Below are 24,853 nucleotides of genomic sequence, written 5' to 3'. Positions count from 1 at the left end.
TGATATACCCTTGCATATATATATCTATTGTGAATATAGAATGTAATGATCATGATGACTATGACATACTTTATACACTCATAGACACTGCACCACTTTCACCTATCATTGGTAGTCAGTTTCTGACTAGGTAGTACCCTTACGCACTTAGCCCAGGATTAAGGGTAGAGTGTATTTTATTTGACTATACTATTAGCGGCCTACACCTGAGGTCGGAAGCCTATGTAGCATTCAGGTAGTTATACTGCATAATCAAGACTAGATTATGATGATAGAAGAACAAGATTGTGAGGCGGGGATATAACTCTAGCGGTACCCGACGACGCAGGGTTAGGGCGTCTGTTGATGAGCCGAGGGCTCCCGATTCTCTCGCTGAGGTCGGTGATGATTTAGAGAGAGTGAGATATGGGCTTACGACCGAGGTCCTTAGTCTGATGGGCTTTGGTAGGCATGAGATGACTAAACTACTCTTTTATTGCTATATATAACATGTAAACACTATGATTGAGATGTGTACGAATAAGAGATTGTATCAAACTTTATATCTTTGTGGACTTATCTTGATACGTTAGGAACTAGCATGTTCCAAGATAGTGACTAGTAATCTTTATCGATTGTATTGATTTAGTAACTCATGTTAAGTCATCTCAACAAGCATATGTATGCATATACACATGCGATTTCATTATTTTGGATGGTATGGATCCTACTCGCTGGGCTGTAAGCTCACCACCTCTTAGTGGCATTATTACAGAGCTAGGGGACGTAGGTGCGGGTAGCGAGGAGTAGCTGCCTTTTTTTTTTCAGTATGTTTATTAGTTGTATTAAGCCCCTGCGAGGGCGTTATGATTGATGATGTATTTTGGACATTAGCATTGTATTTTTGATGTGTATTTAGAAGGCTTGTTGTGGCTTGTGGAACTTGTATTTGGACTCTTATAGATTGAGTTTATCTATAGTGAATTTGTGCTGTTGTGTGCCTTGTGTGAACTCTTTATACTGACAGGTCATGTGATGCACCGCGTGGGGGGATTAACCCACGCGGTTTATACGTGTATTTGGAGGTTTGAGTGTTTCAACTTGGTATTAGAGCCTAGGTTCACCATAAATCTGGCAAGTCTTCCTAGATATCATCCAAATACATAGAAAATGGATAATAATAATGAATAACTTGGAATAATGAATAATAGAGTCACACACGACTTTTGATCTATTTGTGAATTAAGAACTAAACTGCGTTGAACTTACTAGGAATGCCACCTAGACGTGCTCGGTCTGTTCGTGCGACTGGTCGTGGACGGGCTTCAGCCCCCATTGACAAACCAGTTGTCGGTACTTCAGCTAGCATTGAGGCCCTGGGACAACTTGTCAGACAGTAAGAGAGGCTCATCGAAGAGTTATGATACGATCCTTCCTCGGCTATAGGCTCTGATACCAGATTGATACGAACCCTCTTTTGGTGCTATGACTCTGATTCAAGATTAATACGATCTTGCACGGAACTTTGAGATCAGATCCCGAAATATCCCGCCGTTGGATCGCTGTGAAATTTTGATATGTTGTAGGCCCGGAAAAGAGCTTTCCAACGGATCTAGTTTCAGGCGAATCGGAGATGGGGATCTCGAAATATCGTTCGTTTAGTGGACGAACGTCAGGATACTCTGTTTTTGGATTCCGTGGATGAAGGCACGAAATCCTGGGTAATGGTGGATTGTGGAGGGCCGGTGTTGATGGGGTGGCACCGGTGTAAAAGTGATGGTGGAAGGGTTATGGATGATGGAAAGGTTAGGGATAGCGATGGATAAATTGGAAGAAGGGGGAGAAGAGGGCCACTCCTAAGGGACTAGGGTGATTGGCCTGTCGAGGGAGATTAGAAGCGGCGTCGCCGGGGAGATTGAGGGAACGGGAGCGAAGAAGACGAAGGAGGCAAGGCAAACTCAATTCTCCATAATCAATAATAATTTTGGTTGCCCTACACATACTTTTATAGGCTAACCAACAACTCAATCTTATCCTAAAACACAATCTTATCCTAAAACTCAATCTTATCCTAAAACTCAATCTTATCCTAAAACTCAATCTTATCCTAAGGTAAATCCAAACTTGAGACGATGTCGGTGAAGTCCGAATCGTATCAATCCACCACGCTTCCGCAACCTTGTCCTCAAGGTTTGAAATTTGGGAAGCGATCCATGATGTCTGCCTCTAGCTCCCATGTAGACTCGTCAGTAGGTTTGCCCAACCACTCAATCAGCACTTCAGTCTCTAATCTGGATCCTTGGCGTCTTCTCCTACGACTTAGGACTCGAACCGGCTCAGTGGAGCCATCTTCCTCCATTGGTTCGGGTAAGGTCGAACCCACTACATGGTTAGGCCCGATCTGGGCCTTCAATGCCGAGACATGGAAGACGGGATGTATCCTGGTTCCTTCAGGTAGGTCCAATCGGTAAGCTACTGGACCGATTCGTTGTAGCACTCGGTACGGACCATAGTACTTGTATCCCAACTTTTGGTTCAAAATTGGCCTCAATGTGGATTGTCGATACGGTTGAGCTCGAACGAACACCAATTGATCCACCTCAAATTCTCGCTCACGTCTGCCTTTGTCATGCGTTTGCTTCATGCGGTTTTGTGCTGTGGCTAGGTGAGTCTTGAGCCGTCTCAATGTTTCATCTCGATCAGCAAGCTCCAAGTCAAGCTCAGTCCTATCCGTCGCCGCGAGTCTATCGTAGGCACGCAAGACAGGGGGAGTGCGCCCATAAACCGCCTCAAATGGGGTCATGCCAATGCTTGAGTGATGAGCGGTATTGTATGACCACTCAGCCCAGGGAAGAAATTTGACCCAATCCTTTGGTCGATCCGCCACAAAGCATCGCAAGTATTGCTCTAGTCCACGATTCACCACCTCGGTTTGGCCATCCGTCTCGGGGTGATAAGCTGAACTAAGATTGATTTGAGTCCCTTGCAATCTGAAGAACTCGGACCAAAACTCACTTATGAAGATGCGATCCCGGTCTGACACGATCGTCCTAGGCATCCCATGCAAGCGTGCCACTTCCCGAACAAAAATTTCAGCAACCCTTTTTGCTGAAAACGGGTGAGACAATGTTATGAAATGTGCATACTTGCTCAATCTATCCACCACAACAAACACCACCGATTGTCCTCGAACTTCCGGCAGCCCCTCGATGAAGTCCATGGAGATATCCTCCCAAATACGCTCTGGTATCGGTAGTGGTTGCAGTAGCCCGCTAGGCTTGAGTGCCTCCGATTTGGCTCGTTGGCAGATTTGACATTCACGCACATACTTCTTCACGTCCGTCTTCATCCCAGTCCAAGTACAGTTTTGGGCCAGCCGCTTGTAAGTACGTAATACCCCTTCATGACCTGCTATAGGAGTATCATGGAAGTGTGCCATCAATAGCCTCCGTAGCTCTTCGTTTCGGGGTACCTTGATTCGCCCGTGCTCTAGTACTAACCCATTGCGCTCCTCGTGCTCGGGGTTGCTTGAGGGGTTCGCTCTCAACTCCTCCATGAGTCGGACCAGATCACTATCCTCTGCACTGGCTCTTCGTAGATCTGAAAAGAAAGGAAAAGTGGGTGCCGAGAAAGAAGCGAGCTCCCTTTCTTTTGAAAGTTCAAGCAGCGGTTTACTTCCATCCAACAACACTCTCTGATCATCTCTCCAAAAGGTCAATGTGAGGCTTATAAAATCAAAGGTCACGGGCCCCAAGCTCCGAAGCCATTGGGTCCCCAAAACAATATCGGCACCTTGCAAGGCCAACGGATAAAGATCCAATGTGAAAGTTTGGCCTTGCACCTTCAATTCTGCACCTCCACAAATAGAATCTGCTCGCAAAGTGGTGCCATCTCCAATAGTCACATCGAACCCCTCCGTGGGTTCCGACTCGAGCCCAATCTTCCTAGGGAGCCTCTTGTCAATGAAGTTGTGGGTGGACCCAGTGTCAATCAAGATTCTTACTGTGGTCTTCTTGACTACTCCGTTCACCCGCAATGTCTTTGGTGCCGCCGTCCCCGAATAGGCGTGGAGGGAGATTTTGGCCATCGTGTCCTCCGCGTGATGTTGCTCCTCAACTTCTTCTCCTCGATGTCCAGCCACATCTGCACTTTCAGCTGCCATGGGTGGAAGATCGTGGCCTTCTCCTTTGAGTGGTAGCTTGGCAGGGAGCTGCAACGTCATCGCTGGTGATGAAGCTGTCGTGGTCGACTGTCGATTGACCGAGGAGAATGGTAGAAGATCGCTGGAGGCCATATGCGATTTCTTCTTAGTTGCCGACTCACTATGGTTGCAAAGGGAGCTAGTGAAAGGCGGCCCAAGTGTCGAAATTCGCGGTTTCGGATCATCTCCTTCACCACCGATGAGGATTCCTGATGAGGGATATCCAGCGACCAGGTGTGGCGTAGCCAGCACTTCGCGGTTTGTCGACGAGGTCTCCGGTGCATGGGAAGATGTGGAGGTTCCGAGGGCTGCTACAATGGTTGAGGATCTCATTGTAGCCGGTGGCAGTTCGTTGCGGCTGACCATAGGTCGAGGTGTAGAATCTCGCTCTTGCTGGATAGCCGAACTTTCCCCTATTTTTGTGATGAACGGGGAGGCCGTGGAGGATGTTGGGTATGTTGTGGAGGGTTCCCAATGCTGTCTTGTGATTGCCTTGCTTGTTGAAAAAGGTTTCGTCCATGCCCGTATTTCCTGCATCATCTCCATCATTATTTGCTTGTTGATGGCAATCTGTTTGGAAATAGACCCCAACATGGATAGAACGCTAGGTTCTTCCGTATTCCTATTAGATCGAGTGATCGTCATTGGAAGCGCTTGTCCGAGGAACGGTGGCTCTGATACCAACTTGATACGATCCTTCCTCGGCTATAGGCTCTGATACCAGATTGATACGAACCCTCTTTTGGTGCTATGACTCTGATTCAAGATTAATACGATCTTGCACGGAACTTTGAGATCAGATCCCGAAATATCCCGCCGTTGGATCGCTGTGAAATTTTGATATGTTGTAGGCCCGGAAAAGAGCTTTCCAACGGATCTAGTTTCAGGCGAATCGGAGATGGGGATCTCGAAATATCGTTCGTTTAGTGGACGAACGTCAGGATACTCTGTTTTTGGATTCCGTGGATGAAGGCACGAAATCCTGGGTAATGGTGGATTGTGGAGGGCCGGTGTTGATGGGGTGGCACCGGTGTAAAAGTGATGGTGGAAGGGTTATGGATGATGGAAAGGTTAGGGATAGCGATGGATAAATTGGAAGAAGGGGGAGAAGAGGGCCACTCCTAAGGGACTAGGGTGATTGGCCTGTCGAGGGAGATTAGAAGCGGCGTCGCCGGGGAGATTGAGGGAACGGGAGCGAAGAAGACGAAGGAGGCAAGGCAAACTCAATTCTCCATAATCAATAATAATTTTGGTTGCCCTACACATACTTTTATAGGCTAACCAACAACTCAATCTTATCCTAAAACACAATCTTATCCTAAAACTCAATCTTATCCTAAAACTCAATCTTATCCTAAAACTCAATCTTATCCTAAGGTAAATCCAAACTTGAGACGATGTCGGTGAAGTCCGAATCGTATCAAGTTAGTTCTATGGTAGTGCGGACTGCTTCCTACAATAAGTTCAGATCTTAAGGATTATTCCGTAGTCGATCTTTTGGTTCTAGATCCCCATCAATTTGTTATCAGAGCAGGCAAATCTTAGACCTCCATTAATGGTTGAAACAAGGAAGATGACATCAACAAGGAGACCTATAGAGAGCACACCGACAAGGGAGGACTCAATGCACGATGATCCTAACTGTGAGGCCGATTCCTTTGGAGTGACCACGATAGGACCAAGTCAACCAATGAATATGGGTTCGAATATGGATGAACTAAGGGGCATGTTTCAAACATTGTTGCATAGAGTTGACAACATACAAAAGGATCATAATGAATTCAAGGAATATGTCGTGAATCGATTGGGTTCGTCATCTCCTCGACGACGAACGGAGTTTCAAGAAGGACCAACAATGGGACTCCATCGAACCGATACCCAATAGGTCTAGGTGCGTCATATGAGTGTCAATAATCTCCTCCTACATATGCCTTCATATAATCCCTCACCTCCGTTACAAAACCCAAGACCAGCGATGGTGGAACCCGAGAGGTGTGAGGCACCGGTGCGCTTCGTCGATGAGAAAGATTGGCACTATGAGGATGAGCTTGATCCCTATAGAGATGGTGATGGACGTGCTCGAGGATTTAGAGAAGGTAATCAACATGCACAAAGGTTTAGACCTGAACCAAGGATTTTTCGCGAACCTGACAATGCTATTCAGAGGAGAACTGCACGTTTGGACTTTCCAAAATTCCAAGGCGACGATCCAACGGATTCGGTATTTCAAGTTGAACAATATTTTGATTGTCAAGGTACAGCGGAAGATGCAAAAGTCCAGATGGCAAGCTTTCACCTCTAAGAAATGGCATTGCATTGGTATAGATCGATTATTCGTGGTTGTGGATTTACCGGATGGGCTGATTTTTGTAAAAGGATTACACGCAGATTTGGGACAGTGGCATATGAAGATTTTGCTGCCACATTAAGCAAGATTGTTCAGAGGACTACCGTATTGGAGTACCAAGCTGAGTTTGAAAGAGTTAGTAGTCGTTGTAAGTCATTGTGGCCTGAACGTACATTGATGAGTACATTTATTTTAGGGCTGCGAGAGGAGATTCAAGAGGATGTTCGTGCTCTATATCCTACTACTCTTGAGGAGGCCTTTGAGAAGGCCGTGAGAATGGAACAAAAACATAGGGCTCTAAAGATGGCAGCAAAAACTAATTGTGGCAACCGAGATAGGCGGTTTGCACCTAGAATGCCGGCTGCAAATTCTGCAGTTTTAAAAACAGCGGATATGACTACTAGACCACAACCACCTTTGAGACCTTCTTCAGATGTTAGAGGAGGCACTAGACACCTCGTTCAAACTCTCACACCTGCCCAGGTGGAGGAGCGAAGAGCGAAGGGCCTTTGCTTTCGATGTGATGAGCGTTTTGCCCCCGGTTATCGGTGTTCTAAACCGATCGGAAGTGTGATGCTTATCGATGGTCCTGAGGAGGGGGATGAGATTGATGATGATGGAGAGTGTCCAAAGGAGACCGTTGAGGAGGGCGTTGAGGAAGATATCCAAGCTGAAATATCGATGCATGCATATTTGGGTACTTTTGCGCCGAGTACATTACGAGTAGATGGACTTGTTAAAAAGCATTGTGTGCACATCTTCATTGATTCAGGGAGTACACACAACTTTCTAGATGAGAGGTTAGTGATGAGATTGAGTTTGGATGCTGAACCAACTACGGGGTCTGACGTTGCTATTGGAGATGGCACGAAGCTTAGGGTAGAGAGCTTGTGTGGCCGAGTCGGTATACGGGTGCAAGGACACGACATCATTATGGACTTGTATCCGTTGGTGCTACAAGGAGCAGACGTTGTCCTTGGTGCTCAGTGGTTATAAAGTTTGGGACCCGTCATATTTGATTTCCGAAGCATGTGGATGAAATATAAACAAGGAAATAAAGATGTGCGGTTTAATGGTGTATGGACTTTGTCGATTCCTGCAATGCAGGCTATGGTGGGGCTGCTTGGTGCGTATGATTTGGCCTATCTTCTTTAGTTAGGACCAGTAGGATATGAGCCTCAAACGAGTTCATGTACTATAATTGAACTGTCCAATTTATTAGATAACTTTTCTGGACTATTTGAGAAGTCACAGAAGTTGCCACCGAGGAGAGCGGCGGACCATCGTATAGAGATTGTACCCAGGGCTGCACCAGCACATGTGAGGCCATATCAATATCTACATGTGCAAAAAGAAATTATCTCAAAGATAGTAGCCGAGATGTTGAAGCAAGGCCTCATACAACCAAGTCATAGCTCATACTCATCCCCCGTGCTTTTGGTGCGAAAAAGGATGGGATATGGCGTTTTTGTGTTGACTATCGAGCACTAAATGCTATTACCGTCAAGAACCGATATCCCATTCCGGTTATCGAGGAGTTGCTGGACGAGTTTGCAGGGGCGACTATATTTAGTAAGCTTAACTTGAGGGCTGGGTATCATCAAATTAGTCACCAAGCAGATGTGCACAAAACGGCATTTCGGACTTCGGATGGGCATTACGAGTTCCAAGTGATGCATTTTGGTCTCACCAATGCTCCAGCTACCTTCCAAAGCCTCATGAATGATATATTTCGGCCTCTCTTGCAAAGATATGTCTTGGTATTTTTTGACGATATTTTGGTGTATAGTAGGACTGAATTGGAGCATTGGCGGCATTTGGAAGACGTGCTGAATTTATTGGAGCAAAACCAATTGAAGATCAAGAAGTACAAATGCCTATGGGGAGTACTAAAGGTGGAGTATTTAGGCCACATCATTTCAGCGGATGGTGTAGCGACGGATCCTCAAAAGGTTGCATGTATAACCGCTTGGCCTATTCCTACTACTACCACTGAATTTAGAGGATTTTTGGGGCTGACTGGTTATTATCGTCGATTCATCGCCGGATATGGCAAGATCGCTACTCCTCTCACTTCTTTGTTGAAGAAGGACTCTTTTAGATGGACGGATGAAGCAACTTTAGCCTTTGAAAAATTGAAAACAGCAATGATGACGGCATCCGTTCTAGCGCTACCGAACTTCACCAAAGAATTCATTGTTGAATGTGATGCGTCGGGTGTTGGCATAGGAGCTATACTAATGCAAGAAGGACGTCCCATTGCCTACCTGAGTAAGGCTTTATCGCAAAAATCTTAGCAATTATCGACTTATGAAAGAGAGATGCTAGCAATTTTACATGCCGTGACAAGGTGGAGACCTTATTTGATCGGTAGACGATTCATTATCCGAACCGATCAGAGGAGCCTTCCATATTTTATGGGACAGCGCATACACACTCCCGCATAACAACGATGGGCCACAAAATTGCTGGGGTATGATTATGAAATTCAATACAAGAAGAGAATGAAAAATAAAGCGGCGGATGCACTATCACGCCAACCCGATACTGCCGAGCTTGCAGCTTATTCATCTCCTACCTTTTCCTTCCTTGATAAGTTGAGGTATGCATATACATCTGACCCAGATATTTTGAGATTGCATTCGAGTGCCCGCAAATGATGGATTGCGGCAGAAATTGTTGGAGCACTTTCACCAAACTCCAGAGGTAGGTTATGAGGGTGTCTTGAGGACTTATAGGAGGATATCTCAGAGTTGCAGCTGGCTAGGATTGAGACAGGATGTGAGGAGTTTCGTCCATGCTTGCGAAGTCTGTCAAAGGGCTAAAACAACCACTTTGAACCGGCCGGATTACTACAGCCTTTACTTATACCAGACCGTGTTTGGCAGGATATTTCTATGGACTTCATAGAGGGTCTTCTACTGGTATGTGGTTATTTTGTTATCTTTGTGGTGGCTGACAGATTGAGCAAATATGCACACTTTTCGGTATTGTCACATTCGTTTCCAGCTAAGACGGTGGCTAAAATTTTTGTTAGAGATATTGCTCAATTACATGGCATGCCACGCACGATTGTCTTGGATCGTGAACGTGTATTTATGAGCGACTTTTGGACTGAGTTTTTCAGATTGCAGTGGACTTGATTAAACTTCAGTTCGGTCTACCATCCACAAACGGGCGACCAACCAATGTGGTTAATCAAGGCATTGAGCAGTATTTGAGGTGCTTTGTTCGAGAGATGCCGAGACGATGGTTAGAGTTCTTAGCGTGGGCGGAGTGGTCTTATAACACCGCCTACCATAGCAACATTGGCAGATAGGACAAAGGTGGACTTAGCATTGATGGATAGAGACGCCACATTGAGGAGGTTGCGTGCTCATCTTAAACTTGCTCAAAACCGCATGAAGCAAGTTTATGATCGTAGCCATAGGGAGCAGGAGTTTGACATCGATAGTTGGGTGTTTGTGAAGGTGCAACCGTATCGACAGGTGACATTACGTCTGATGCAAAACCAAAAGTTAACACATCGCTACTTTGGTCCGTTGCGGGTGTTAGAGCGTATTGGTCCGGTTGCATATTATTTGGAGCTGGCAAAGGAGTTGAGAGTGCACCTTGTCTTTCATGTTTCATTATTGAGAGAGCGCATTGGAGATCATGAGATTGTTGGATCGGTTCTACTAGAGCCATTGGAGGAGATAGAGATCATAGAGCTAGTTCGAGTACTTGCTAGACGCCGACGACGACATGATACCAGATTGGAGATGGAGATTCTAGTTGACTGGCTTGGCAAGCTATCTAATGAGGCGACATGGGAGTTGGAGACTGATATCTTGGAGCGTTTCCCTGACTTTTCACCTTGAGGGCAAGGTAAGGGAAGTGTGGTGGGCTGATACACTTAGTTAGGATCTTTTCTTATTGCATTAGGTGTTTATTTTCATGAAAATAAAATTCTTGTAGGTTGCGTTCGAACGCAGGTGGACTCGCGTTCGAATGCTTGTGAACCCTTGTGAACATCTTATGAATGCTTGTGAACGCTTGTGAACACCTTGTGAATGCCCGCGTTTGTGAACGCCCGCGTTTGTGAACTTCTTGTGAACGCCCATGTTCGAATGGCTTGTGAACGCTTGTGTCGCATTCGCAAATCCAGAGAAGGGGCTTTTTGAGTGCGTTCGAACGCGATTGGGCGCATTAGAATGTGATTGACGGGAATCCTCTAGAATTAGAGTTTCATATTGTTGTAGGACTTGTTGGCTAGCCTCTATAAATATGTGGATGGCAACCAACTTCATATTGCTATTGGATTCATGATTTCTTGCCTCCTATCTTCTCTCTAGACTCCTCCCTCCTCCCTTTTCACCATCCTTCCACCTCTACCATTGGCAAGGTTTCTTCTCGCTTCTAATCTCCCTCGACTGTCGAGCCACCCCTCTTCTTTGGGATCTCGACCACTTCGTTCCCTTCGTCTACTTCCCTTAATCACTTCCACAATCCACCCTCATCTCCATACCCATCCATAACCCTAACATTCACTCCACCCGTCACCACCACCATCACCCATGTTATTCCGTATTTTTGTCTCTGCTATAGTTCGAATCTACGAAGGGTGTAAATACAAAAGTTGTAGATTAGGAAGATATAGATCCAGAGAATATCTGATGGACATTTTTCCACTGTTGCACGGATTACTTTTTGCAATAAATTCAGATCTTAAGGAATTGTTCCGTAGTCGATCTTTTGGTTCTAGATCCCATCACACGCCTCTCGGGTTCCACCACTGCCGGTCTTAGGTTTTGTAACGGAGGTGTGGGATGAACTGTGGGGTATCAGATCGATGAGGTTCCACCACTGGTCCTTCTTGAGGCACCGATCGTCGTCAAGGAAAAGACGAAACCGATTGGTTCATGACGTATTCCTTTAAATCATTGTGTTTCTTTTGAATTGCGTCCACTCTATGCAGCAATGTTTGGAACATGCACCTAGATTCATCTGCCAAAGGAATCGGCCTCACGGTTAAGGTTATCCATAGGACATGGCGTTCTTGTGTCGACTATTGGGCACTAAATACTATTACTATCAAGGATCAACATCCTATTCCGATTATAAATGAGCTGCTGGACGAGCTTGCAAAGGTGACTATATTCAGCAAGCTTGACTTGAGGGCTGTGTATCATCAAATTAGGGTGCACAAAATGACACTTTGGACTCCGGATGAGCATTACGAGTTTTGAGTGATGCCTTTTGGTCTCACCAATGCTCCAACTACTTTTCAAGGCCTCATGAATGATATATTTTAGCCTCTATTGTGAAGGTATGCCTTGGTATTTTCTGACGACATTTTTGTGTATAGTACGACTGAATTCGAGCATTGGTGGCATTTGGAGGATGTGCTGAATTTGTTGAAGCAAAACCAGCTGAAGATTAAGAAGTCCAAGTGCCTATGGAGAGTACCACAAGTGGAGTATTTAGGCTACATCATCTCAACGGAAGGTGTAGCGACAGATCTTCTAAAGGTAGTATGTATGACCGCTTAGCCTATTCCTACTACCACCACCTATGGAGAGTACCACAAGTGGAGTATTTGGGGCTAATTGAATATTATCGCCGCTTCGTCGTCGGGTATGGCAAGATCACTACTCCTCTCACTTCTTTGTTGAAGAACTCTTTTAGATGGACAGATGAAGCCACTATAGGTTTTGAAAAACTAAAAACAGCATTGACGACAATGCCTGTTTTAGAACTACCGGACTTCACCAAAAAGTTCATTGTGGAATGTCATGGATCGGGAGTTGGCATAGGTGCTGTACTAAGACAAAGAGGACGTCTCATTGACTTTCTTGGCAATGCTTTATCATAAAAATCTCGGCAATTATCGACTTACGAGAGAGAGAGAGAATGTTGGCAATTCTGCATGCGGTGACAAAGTGGAGGCCTTATTTGATCGATAGACGATTCATTATACAAACTGATCAAAAGAGCTTTTCATACTTTATGAGACAGCGCATACACACTCCGGTACAGCATAAATGGGTCACAAAATTATTGGGTATGATTATGAATTACAATACAAGAAGGGAACGAAAAATAGAGCGGCGGATTCACTATCACGCTAACCCGATACTGCCGAGCTTGCAGCATATTCTTCTCCAACCTTTCCCTTCCTTGACGAGCTAAGGTATGCATGTACATTTGACCCAGATATTTTGAAATTGTTGCAGGAGTTGTCGGATGATCCAAAGCGCCATCCAAAGTTTGAGAATCGAGGTAGTTTGCTACAGGACTGCGGATGCATTCAGGTGCCCGCAAATGATGGATTACGGCATAAATTGTTGGAGCACTTCCACCAAACTCCAAAGATTGTTCATGAGGGTGTCTTGAGGACTTATAGGAGGATATCTCAGAGTTGCACATGGCCAGGATTGAGGCGGAATGTGAGGAGTTTTGTCAATACTTGCGAAATCTGTCAAAGGTCTAAGGCAACCACATTGAAACCGACCGGATTACTACAGCCTTTACCTATATCGGACCATGTTTGGGAAGACAATTCTATGGATTTCATAGAGGGTCTTCCACTAGTACGTGGTTATTCTATTATCTTTGTGGTAGTTGATAGATTGAGCAAGTATGCGCACTTTTCGGTATTGTCACATCCGTTTTCAGTCAAGTCAGTGGCTAAAATTTTTGTTAGAGATATTGCTTGGTTACATGGCATACCACGCATGATTGTCTCGAATCATGATCGTGTATTTATAAGTGACTTTTGGATGAAGTTTTTCAGATTACAGGGGACTAGATTGAACTTCAGTTCGGTTTACCATCCACAAATAGACGGCCAAACCGAGGTGGTCAATCGAGGCATTGAGCAGTACTTGAGGTGCTTTGTTGGAGAGATGGCGAGACAATGGTTGGAGTTCTTACCATGGGCAGAGTGGTCTTACAACACTGCCTATCATAGTAGCATTAACAAGGCTCCATTTGAGGCGGTGTATGGGCGCACGGCTCCGACATTATGCACTTATGATCTAGTGGCATCTCCATATTAGACAGAGGTGGACTTAGCTTTGATGGATAGAGACGCCACATTGAGGAGGTTGCATGCCCATCTTAAATTTGCTCAAAACCAAATGAAGCAAGTTTATAATCGCAGCCATAGGGAGCAGGAGTTCGACATTAGCAGTTGGGTGTTTGTGAGGGTGCAACCGTATCGATAGGTGACCTTACATCCGATGCGAAACTAGAAGTTCGCACATCACTACTTCGGTCTGTTTCGGGTGTTAGAGAGTATTGATCCGGTTGCATATCGTTTAGAGCCACTGGAGAGGTTGAGAGTGCATTCGGTCTTTCTGTTTCATTGTTGAAGAAGCGGATTGGAGATCATGAGGTTGTTGGATCAGTTCAACCATAGCCATTAGAGGAGATAGAGATCATAGAGCCAATTTGTGTACTTGCTAGGCACCGACGACGATGTGGTACTAGATTAGAAATGGAGATTCTAGTTGAGTGGCTTGGCAAGCCATCCGATGAGGCGACATGAAAGTTAGAGACTGACATTTTGGAGCGTTTCGCCAACTTTTTACCTTGAGGGCAAGGTGGGGGAAGTGTGGTGGGTTGATACATTTAGTTAGAATCTTTTCTTACTGCATTAGTTATTTATTTCTATTAAAATAAAATTTCTATAGGTCACATTCGAATGTAGGAGTGGTCATGTTCGAACTCCCTTTTGAATGCCACGTTCGAACGCCTGCATCGCGTTCGAACATACATGATCAGCGGGATTGCACTTGGATTAGGGTTAGTTATTGTTATTAGGACTTTTGGCTAGCCTCTATAAAGGTGTGGATGGCAACCAAATTTATAATGCTATTAGATTATTGATTTCTTGCCTCCTATCTTCTCTTTATTCTCTCTCCCTCCTCCCTCTTTACCATCCTTCCACCTCTACTGCTGGCAAGGTCTCTCGTAACTTCAAACTCCCTCGTTTATCGAGTCCTCCCTCTTCTTTGGTATCTCAACCACTTCTTCCCCTTCGTCTTTATCCCTTAACCACATCCACCATCTACCTTCATCTCTAATACCCTCCATAACCCTAATATTCACTCCGCCCGTCACCACCGCCATCACCCGCGTTATTTCGTATTTTCGTCTTAGTTGCAATTTGAATCTGTGAAGAGTATAAATACAAAAATTGTAGATCAGGGAGGTATGAATCTAATCCACTTTGTTTCATAATTTTCTAACTAAAATAGATTATTTGACGAATATTTTCCCACAGTTGCGCAGACTTATTCCTATAATAAGTCTAAGTCTTAAAGGAATCGCTCCGTAGAACCCAACAACTATGTACCCTATAATGATAGTCTCGTGGCGTAGTTGCAGCTAGTATAAGGAAAGCAATGTCAGGCAAATAAAACTTCTATAATCTAGGAGTAGTATTGATATAAGTGGGATTGGACCTAGTAATCTTGAGTTGAGCTTATTTTGTTTTTTTTTCTGGAATAATTTTTTTTTTGATTATCGCGTTTGAACACCTGCATACGAACCACAAATATAGAGAACGTCTTTAGTGCGTTCGATGTCACATTCGAATGCCCTCGTTCGAATGCCTACATATATTCGCAAATATAGACAACGTAATTAGCGCATTTGAATGCGGTTGACCACATTCGAACGCGATTGACAAATCTGCACTATTTCTAGGGCTATCTTTTGACTGTTTCATTTGTTAATTTAGCCTCTAAATATGTGAAAAACAACCTTATGATCATTATTGAATGAATTGAGATTTTTTCCCTAAATCTTCTTGTCTCCTCTCTCGTTCTCTCTTACCACAACTATGCCGCCTCTATTCTCCTCAGCTGGCTTATCCTGCTAGACCCTTAGGGAAGGCTCTCTTCTTCCTCTTTTTCTACTCTCCTCTACACCTAAATATTTGAAACCAAGATCACATCAGTGGTATTAGAGCTACCGGTTCTCGAACCCATGACCACCAAAAGAGTAATAACCAATCGACACACAGCCATGGAGGTACCCATGGAGACTGAGCCTAATATGCCCTTGATGTTGACGGGTAGAATAGATGCGAGCATGAGCGCGATTCTAACTAGTTCAGCACCTAATATGGATCCTACCTTGGTCTCCCTCTTCCAACAAATGATGGATCTACAATGAACGCAACAAGAGGAGATGAGAGGCATGAGGGAGGAGTTGCAGAACCTCGCAACCATTGTGCACATGCCAGAAATTCTAGTGCTGGCAAATCCAGCTACGATGGTGTTGCCACAATCGGGAGCTAGGGCAACCCTTGTCCAAAACGAACCCTTGCTGCCACCATCCAACAGCACTAGAGGACCTTACCAAGGCCCCTATGATCTACCAAGAGGTGTAGAAGGGGCCCATCTAGATTTGAATCCCAACTGCATCGAGGTAACCGTGAGTTGGCCGAATCGGGATGATCCTAGTTTGTGCCATGAGAGAGATGACTAGAGGCTCCAAAAAAATGATGTATTAATCCTACACCCTCCTGCCATTGGACCTAAACTCGCGTATGATATGGGGCGCAACAATCCTATGTGCGGAAGAACGGCAAGACTCAAGTTTCCTAAGTTCCTAGGAGGTAATCTTTTGGATTGGGTTTTTGTGCTGAACAATTTTTTATGTATAAAGGAACAACAAAAGACGCCAAAGTGTTATTGGCAAGCTTCCATTTGGAGAGCACGGCATTACACTGGGATCAATCCATTAGTGCCCACAAGCTATTCCATGGATGGCTGGCATTCATAAATGCCCGATCTAATCGCTTTAGAACCGCAAGCTAATAAGATCAAGGATAATGATGTTGCAATAATCTGAGGATCGGCTAAATTCTTCTTAGGGAAGAACTTTCAAGGAGATCAATGCTGTCCAATAGATATAAAACTTGGGCGAGTTGTTCCTCTTGAAGTAAGGAATCAAATGCAATCGAGATCACCTCGATTAGACTTTTAGATCAAAAGTTATAGGATAAATACTAACCGTGGGTCAGGTGGTGGCGTGGAGGACATGAGTAATGGAATGGGAAAATAATGGTTAGGTTTTGTGGAAGATGATGGCTGTGGTGGTGAGGTAGAGCATTAAGCTAGATGAAGAGGGAGAGTGGATCGATCCCTGAGAGGCAAGGGGACACGGTCAGATTGAGGGATAAAAAAGACGATGTCCAAGATTGGATGCCGGTGGAGGAAAGAGAGAGGATGGGGAAGAGAAACTCCAATATTTTATCAATAATCTCAATTAGGTCGCCTTCCACATATTTACAGGCTAACCTATCAAACAAAATAATTAAAAGATAACCCAAGGACCCCATGCAGTTCATCGATTGCATTCAAACGCGGCCGAATGCGATTGAACGCTGTTAATGCGTTCTCTGTCGTTGCAAACATGTGCAGAATTTCGAACGGCGCGTTCGAACGTGACGAACGCGTTCGAATGCGACGAACATGTTTGAACGCACTAAACACGTTCTCTTTTTCACGAACGTGTGTTGGCATTCGATAGCTATGTTCGAATATGACTTTCTAGCATTCAAATGCGACTGCCAAAAATCTTATCTTTTCAAAACAAAAGTTATTTCTAAAACAAAAGTAAGCAAAAGTCATCACTACTTGAATTGTAATAGCCCACCATGCTTTCCCCACCTTGCCCTCAAGGTGTGAAGTTGAGGAATCGATCGACAATCTCGGACTCAAGCTTGCATGATGCCTCGTCAGATGGTTTGCCCAAAAATTCAACCAAGATCTTCGTCTCTAGCCTCGAGCCATGTCGCCTCTCTCATCGTGCTAGTACCCATATTGGCTCCACCTAATGCAAATCCTCGCCTTTAGTAATGAAACATGGAATAGTGGGTGTACTCTAGACTCCTCTAGTAGCTCAGGCTTGTAAGTGATACGATCTCCCCTTTAGGCCAGGCTCGATCTATTCTGATTTTCAGATATGGACAAGATCTTATATGGAACTTTAAAAATAGATCCCAAAAGATGTAGTTGTCGGATCGAGGTGAAATTTTGATATGTTGTAGCCCCGAAAAAGGGCTTTCTAAAAAAAGCTAGTTTCAGGTAAATCGGACAGCGGGATCTTGAGATATTGTCCGATTAGTAGACAAACATCAGAGAGTCCATCTTTGGATCCGTGGATGGAGTCACGAGATAATTGATGATGGTGGAGGGTGGTGGACCAGCGGTAATGGGGTGGCACCAGTGAATAAGTGGTGGTGGAGGGGTTATGGGTGATGGTATGGATTAGGGCAAGGTGATAGATAGATTGGAAGAAGGGAGAGGAGTGGGCCGGCCCTAAGGGACTAGGGTGATTGGCCGGTCGAGGGGGATTAGAAGCGGCGTTGCTGAGAAATGAGAGAACGAGAGAGAAGACGAAGGAGACCAGGGCAAAACTCAATTCATTCAATAATGATTCCGTGGTTGCCATCCAAACCTTTAGAGGCTAACCAAACAATTCAAAAATAGAAATTATTAACCCTAAAATAGTTGATTTTTGCCGACCGCGTTCGAAGGCACCCGATCGCATTCGAACGAACATTTTGCATTCTTTGTATGTGCAAAGGTGATGTAGACATTTGCGAGCGCATTCAAATGCGACATTTGGACACAGATTTTCGACTCTTTGTATTTGTAAACCTAATGTAGGCTCTCGCAAGCACGTTCAAACGCACTCCACCCACGTTCGAATGCGACATACAAAAAACCTATTTTTCTATGAATTAAACACTAAAACAAAGATAAAAGGCACCCTTAAAGTGTTTCCATACTCAAGACGACATCGATGAAGCCCGAATAGTGTCAATATACCACGCTTCCACAACCTTGTCCTCAAGGTGTGAATTTGGGGAAGCGATCCATGATATTTGACTCTAACATCCAGGTAGACTCATTAGTGGGCTTGCCTAGCCACTCGATCAGCACTTCTATTTTCAATCTAGATCCATGGCGTCTTCTCCTACAGCCTAAGACTCGAATTAGTTCAGCTAGGCTATCTTCCTCCATTGGTTCGGGCAAGGCCGAACCCACCACATGGTTAGGCCCAATCTGGGCCTTCAATACCGATACATGGAAAACCGGATGGATTCGGGTTCCCTCAGGTAGGTGATATACTTAGTTAGGATCTTTTCTTATTGCATTAGGTGTTTATTTTCATTAAAATAAAATTCCTATAGGTCGTGTTCGAACGTAGGTAGAGTCGCGTGCGAACGCTTGTGAACGCCCGCCTTTGTGAATGCCTTATGAACGCATTAGGACTTGTTGGCTAGCCTCTATAAATATATGGATGGCAACCAACTTCATAATGCTATTGGATTCTTCTTTCTTGCCTCCTATCTTCTCTTTAGACTCCTCCCTCCTCCCCTCTTCACTATCCTTCCACCTCTATCGTTGGCAAGGTTTTTCCTTGCTTCTAGTCTTGCTCAATTGTCGAGCCACCCCTCTTCTTTGGGATCTCGACCACTTCGTTCCCTTCGTCTACTTTCCTTAATCACTTCCATAATCCACCCTCATCTCCATACCCATCCATAACCATAACATCCACTCCACCCGTCACCACCACCATCACCCACTTTATTTTGTGGTTTTGTTCCTACTATAGTTTGAATCTGCGAAGGGCATAAATACAAAAGTTGTAGATTAGGAATTTATGGATCCAACCCAATTAGTTTCGTAATTTTCTGAGTACCAAAGAATATCTAACAAATATTTTTCTATGGTAGTGCGGACTGCTTCCTACAATAAATTCAGATCTTAAGGAATTATTCTGTAGCTAATCTTTTGGTTCCAGATCATATCAAATTGGTATCAAAGCCTATCAATTTAGTATCAGAGCCTATCAAGTGGTATCATAGCCTATGAATTGGTATTAGAGCCTATCATTTGGTATCAGAGCCGGCAAACCTCAGACCTCCATTAATAGTTGAAATAAGGAAGATGACATTAACAAGGAGACCTATGGAGAGCACATCGACAAGGGAGGACTCAATGCACGAAGATCCTAATCGTGAGGCCGATTCCTTTGGAGCGACCACAGCACAACCGAGTCAACCAACGTCCACGTGTTCAAATATGGATGATCTAAAGGGCATGTTCCAAACATTATTGCATAGAGTTGACAACATACAAAAGGATCACAATGAATTCAAGGAATATGTCATGAATTGATTGGGTTTGTCTTCTTCTCGACGACGAACAGAGTTTCAAGAAGGACCAACGGTGGGACCTCATCGAACCAATACCTTATAGGTTCAGGTGCGTCATATGAGTGTCAATGATCCCTTTCTACCTATGCCTTTACATTATCCCCCACCTCCGTTACATAACCCAAGACCGGCGGTGGTAGAACCCGAAAGGCGTGCGGCACCGATGCGCTTCGTCGATGAGGAGGATTAGCACTATGAGGATGAGGTTGATTCTTATGGAGATGGTGATGGACGTGCTGGAGGATTTAGAAAAGGTGATCAACATGCACAAAAGTTTAAACCTGAACCAAGGATCTTTCGCGAACTTAACAATGCTATTCAGGAGAGAATCGCACGTTTGGACTTTCCAAAATTCTAAGGCGGTGATCTAACAGATTGGGTGTTTCAAGTTGAACAATATTTTGATTGTCAAGGTACAGCAGAAGATGCAAAAGTCTAGATGGCAAGCTTCCACCTCCAAGGAACGACATTGCATTGGTATAGATCGGTTATTTGCGATGCTGGATTTATCGGATGGGCTGATTTTTGTAGGAGGATTACATGTAGATTTGAGATAGCGACATATGAAGATTTTGCTGTCACATTAAGCAAGATTATTTGGAGGACTACCATATTAGAGTACCAAGCTGAGTTTGAAAGAGTTAGTAGTCGTTATGAGCCATCGTGGCTCGAACGTACATTGATGCGTATATTTATTTCAGGGCTATGAGAGGAGATACAAGCGGATGTTCATGCTCTATGTCCTACTACTCTTGAGGAGGATTGCTCGTCTGTATAATCACACCTCCTTAATGTTGGTATTGCGTCTGTATACTATCTCGAATGGGGTCATGCTGGTGTTGCTGTGATAAGAGATGTTATACGACCACTCAACCCATGGAAGATAGTCCAATTAGCATTTAGGACGATCACCCACGAAATACTAAAGGTATTGCTCGATTTCCCCACTAACAACCTTCATTTGCCCGTCTGTTTACGAGTGGCACATTGAGCTCAAGTTTAATTTTATACGATCATGATTCGAAATAATTGATCGTGGTCAGGTTGTGGTGTGGAGGATGGTGTGAGTAATAGAATAGGAAAATACTGGTTAGGTTTTGTGGAAGAAGATGGCTACGGTGTTGAGGAAAAGCGTTAAGTTAGACGAAAAGGGAGAGAGTGGACTGATCCTTGAAAGGCAAGAGGACATGATCAGATTAAGGGAGGAAGAAGATGACATCCAAGATTGGATGCCGATGGAGGAAAGAGAGAGGTTGGGGAAGGAAAATTGTAATATTTCATCAATAATCTCAATTATGTTGTCTTCTACATATTTAGAGGGTAGCCTATCAAACAAAATAGTTAAAAGATAACCCTAGGACCATGCAGTTCGCTGATTGCATTCGAACGCGACCAAATGCGTTCGAATCCGGTTAATGCATTCTCTGTTGTTGTAGACATGTGCCGGCGTTTGAACAGTGCGTTTGATGAGAGTCGAAACCAAAAGATTGGCTACAGAACAATTCCTTAAGATATGAATTTATTACAAGAAGCAGTCCATGCAACCGTGAGAAATATTTGTCAGATATTTTTCAATAGTTAGAAAATTATGAAACTAATTGTGTTGGGTTTGTAACTTCTTGATCTACAACTTTTATATTTATGTCCTTCGCAGATTAAAACTATAGCAGGGATAAAAATACGGAATAACGTGGGTGATGGTGGTGGTGATGGGTGAAGTGGATGTTAGGGTTATGGATGGGTATGGAGATGAGGGTGGATTGTGAAAGCGATTAAAGGAAGTAGATGATGGGAACGAAGTGGTCGAGATCCCAAAGAAGAGGGATGATTCGACAGAAAAGGGAGATTAGAAGTGAGGAGAAACCTTGCCAATGATAGATGTGGAAGGACGGTGAAGAGAGAGGAGAGAGAAGTCTAGACAAACGATAGGAGACAAGAAATCAATAATCCAATAGTATAATAAAGTTTGCTACCTTGCACATATTTATAGAGGCTAGCCAATAAGTCCTAAAACAATATGAAACCCTAATCCTAGAGGATTCCAGTCGATCGTGTTCAAACGCGCCCGATCGCGTTCAAACGCGCCCGATCACGTTCAAACACGCCCGAGTCGCGTTCAAACGCGCCCGATCGCGTTCAAACACGCTCGATCACGTTCTAACGCACTCAAAAAGCCCCATCTCTGGATATGCAAATGCGATACAGGTGTTCGAACGCAAGCGTTCAAACTCGCCCGACCGTGTTCAAACGTACAATATGCGTTCTCTGTATTTGTGAACCTGATGATGGTGTTCACAAGGGTGTTCGAACGTGACCTACAGAACTTTTGTTTTAATGAAAATAAACACCTAATGTAATAAGAAAAGATCCTAACTAAGTGTATCAGCCCACCACACTTCCCCCACCTTGCCCTCAAGGTAAAAAGTCAAGAAAAATCTCCAAGATATCAGTCTTCAACTCCCATGTCACCTCATCAGATGGCTTGCCAAGCCACTCAACTAGAATCTCCATCTCCAATCTAGTACCATATCATCGTCGGCGCCTAACACGTACACGAACTGGCTCTACGATCTCTATCTCCTCCAATGACTCCAGTGGTAGTAATAGGAATAGGCCAAGTGGTCATACATGTAACCTTTTAAGGATCCGTCGCTACACCATCTGCTGAAATGATGTGGCCTAAATACTCGACCTTTGATACTCCCCATAGGCACTTGGACTTCTTGATCTTCAATTGGTTTTGCTCCAATAAATTTAGCACGTCCTCCAAATGCCGTTGATAACCCTAACTTCCACTCCACCCGTAGCCACCACCATTATCCGCACTAAATCAAACTTTCTTCCTAGTTACAATCCGAATCTGTGAAGGGTGTAAATACAAAAAATGTAGATCAGGGAGTTATGCATCAATTTTACTTAGTTTTGTAATTTTATGACTATGGAAGAATATTTGGTGAATATTTTTCCTCGGTTGCATGGACTATTTCCTACTATAAATTCAGATCTTATAAGAATTGTTCTGTAACCCTATCACTCCACTACTCCTTCTTGCTGTTCAGCCACATCCCTATCTTTAGCTGCAAACTCATCCTTAGCTTCCTCCAATCCATCTATTAGCATCACCGATCCTATCGGTTTAGCGCAGTGATGTCTTGGTACGAACTTCTCATCACAGCGAAAGCATAGGCCTTTGGCTCTTTTCTCCTCCACTTGAGCAGGTGTGAGTGCTCGACCCGGACCTCTAGGTGCATACTTCACATCATGGGAGAGCCTTAGGGGTGCTCGAGGAGGCACCATTGCAGCAGTAGCTCTTGGTACGCCGGCCGCATTTCCCACCACTATGGTAGGCCAAGCCGGTTTGCAACTATCTTGGCTTGTCCAGTTCTATTTGATGTGTATCTTCATTGCTCGATGATTGTCTTCCATTAGTACTGCATCCTCGAAAGCCTCCTTTAAGGTTCTAGGCCTTAAAGCCCTCATGTCGGCTTGTATGTCTCCCTGTAGCCCCGAGATGAAAGTGTTGCAAAGTTGTTGATCAATCCAAGGAGGTTGGTAATGGCTACTTATCCTCTCAAATTCTTCTTGGTATGCTCTAATTGTTGTCCTTTCTATAGTATTTGAGAGAAGAGCATCAAAGTCTTCATACCTCGACGCTCCAAATCGTCGTGTGATATCTATGTAGAAACCAACCCAACTTTCAATCATATCACACGCATTGGCTGCCTGAAACCAATGAAGTGCCGCATCTTGGGCTGGCGTTTGCTCGACACACGAGTTCACCTGCAACTTGGGCTAGCGGAACCATCCTTGCTGGTCTCTGCCCATAGGTTGGTCGCAGTAGAGGTTCTTGCTGGTGAAGTTCTGAACCGATGGCGGCAAGTTCATGGTGGTAGACTCATGTCGGGGGGTTATTGGTGCATTTTCGATCGCCATAGCTTCTTTTGTCGCTCGTATTTCCAAAATCATCTAATTATTGATGGCCATCTGTTTAGAAAGAGATCCAATCATGGTTTGAACACTAGGCTCTTCCGTATTCAGATTTGGTCAAGTGATTCCGTGGGTGGAAATTCTCACAACCTTTTCCCCCTCCTCTATTGGGGAAATCTCATCCTCCTCATTTCGCCGTGCAGCCATGGCTCTAGTTGTCGTCATAGGAAGCGCGTGTTCGAGAAATAGTGGCTCTAATACCACTTTTGATACGATCTCCTGTTGTGCTAAGGTTTGATCTATTCTATTTTCATATTTGAATAGGATCTGGCATGGAACTTTGGAAGAGGATTCTGGAAGTTATAGTCTTCGAATCAATGTGAAATTTTGATATGTTGTAGCCTTAGAAAAGTTCTATCCAACGAATCTATGATCAGAAAAATTAGATGGCAGGATTTGGAGGTACCGTTAGACAAGTAGACGAACATTAGGGAGTCCATTCTATAGATCCATGGATGGAGGCATGAGATCCTAGGTGGATTATGGAGGTGGTATGTCGACGGTAATGGGATGGCGCCAGTGAGTAAGGAGGTGGTGGAAGAATTATGGATGATGAAAGGGTTAGGGGCAAGGGTAGAGAGATTTCAAGAAAGGGAAGGAGTGGGCTGCCCCCTAAGGGACTAGGGTGAGTGGCCGGTCGAGGGAGGCTACAAGCAGCGGAGCCGGGGAATGAGGTAAGGAGAGGGAATGAGGGAACGAGAGAAAAGGAGAAGAAGAAGATTAGAGCAAAACTTAATTCATTCAATAGTCCTCTTTGGTTGCCATCCACACCTTAAGAGGCTAACCAAACAATTCAAAAATAACAATTATTAACTCTAGAAACAGTAGATTTTCGCCAACTGTATTCGAACGGGATTGAAAACGTTCGAATGCATAAAAGGTATTATCTATCGATATGAACCTGATGCAGGTGTTCAAACGCGCCTGATCGTGTTTGAATGCACATTTCGTGTTCTATATTTTTGTGAACCTGATGTAAGCGTTCACAAGCGCGTTCAAACGCACCCACCAGCGTTCGACCGCGACCTACATAAATCTTATTTTTCTCTGAATAAAACACTGAAACAATGAGAAAAGACACCCATGAGGTGTATCCATGCTCGAGATGATATCG

General features: G+C 44.3%; 1 protein-coding gene across 1 annotated transcript; it reads right to left on the bottom strand.

The window, feature by feature from the left end:
* Positions 1-1,977: 1,977 nt before the first annotated feature.
* Positions 1,978-5,402, bottom strand: LOC140770741 (uncharacterized). The gene has a single exon (XM_073112001.1). It carries the CDS (start codon positions 4,823-4,825, stop codon positions 2,165-2,167), a length of 2,661 nt encoding a protein of 886 aa, XP_072968102.1. The 5' UTR covers positions 4,826-5,402; the 3' UTR covers positions 1,978-2,164.
* Positions 5,403-24,853: the final 19,451 nt, after the last annotated feature.

Source organism: Typha angustifolia, chromosome 11, assembly GCF_048772165.1.
Source record: "Typha angustifolia cultivar Huaian chromosome 11, ASM4877216v1, whole genome shotgun sequence".
Taxonomy (NCBI): Eukaryota; Viridiplantae; Streptophyta; class Magnoliopsida; order Poales; family Typhaceae; genus Typha; species Typha angustifolia.
Note: the sequence above shows the minus strand (reverse complement) of the source record. Positions and strands in the feature narration are given on the sequence as shown.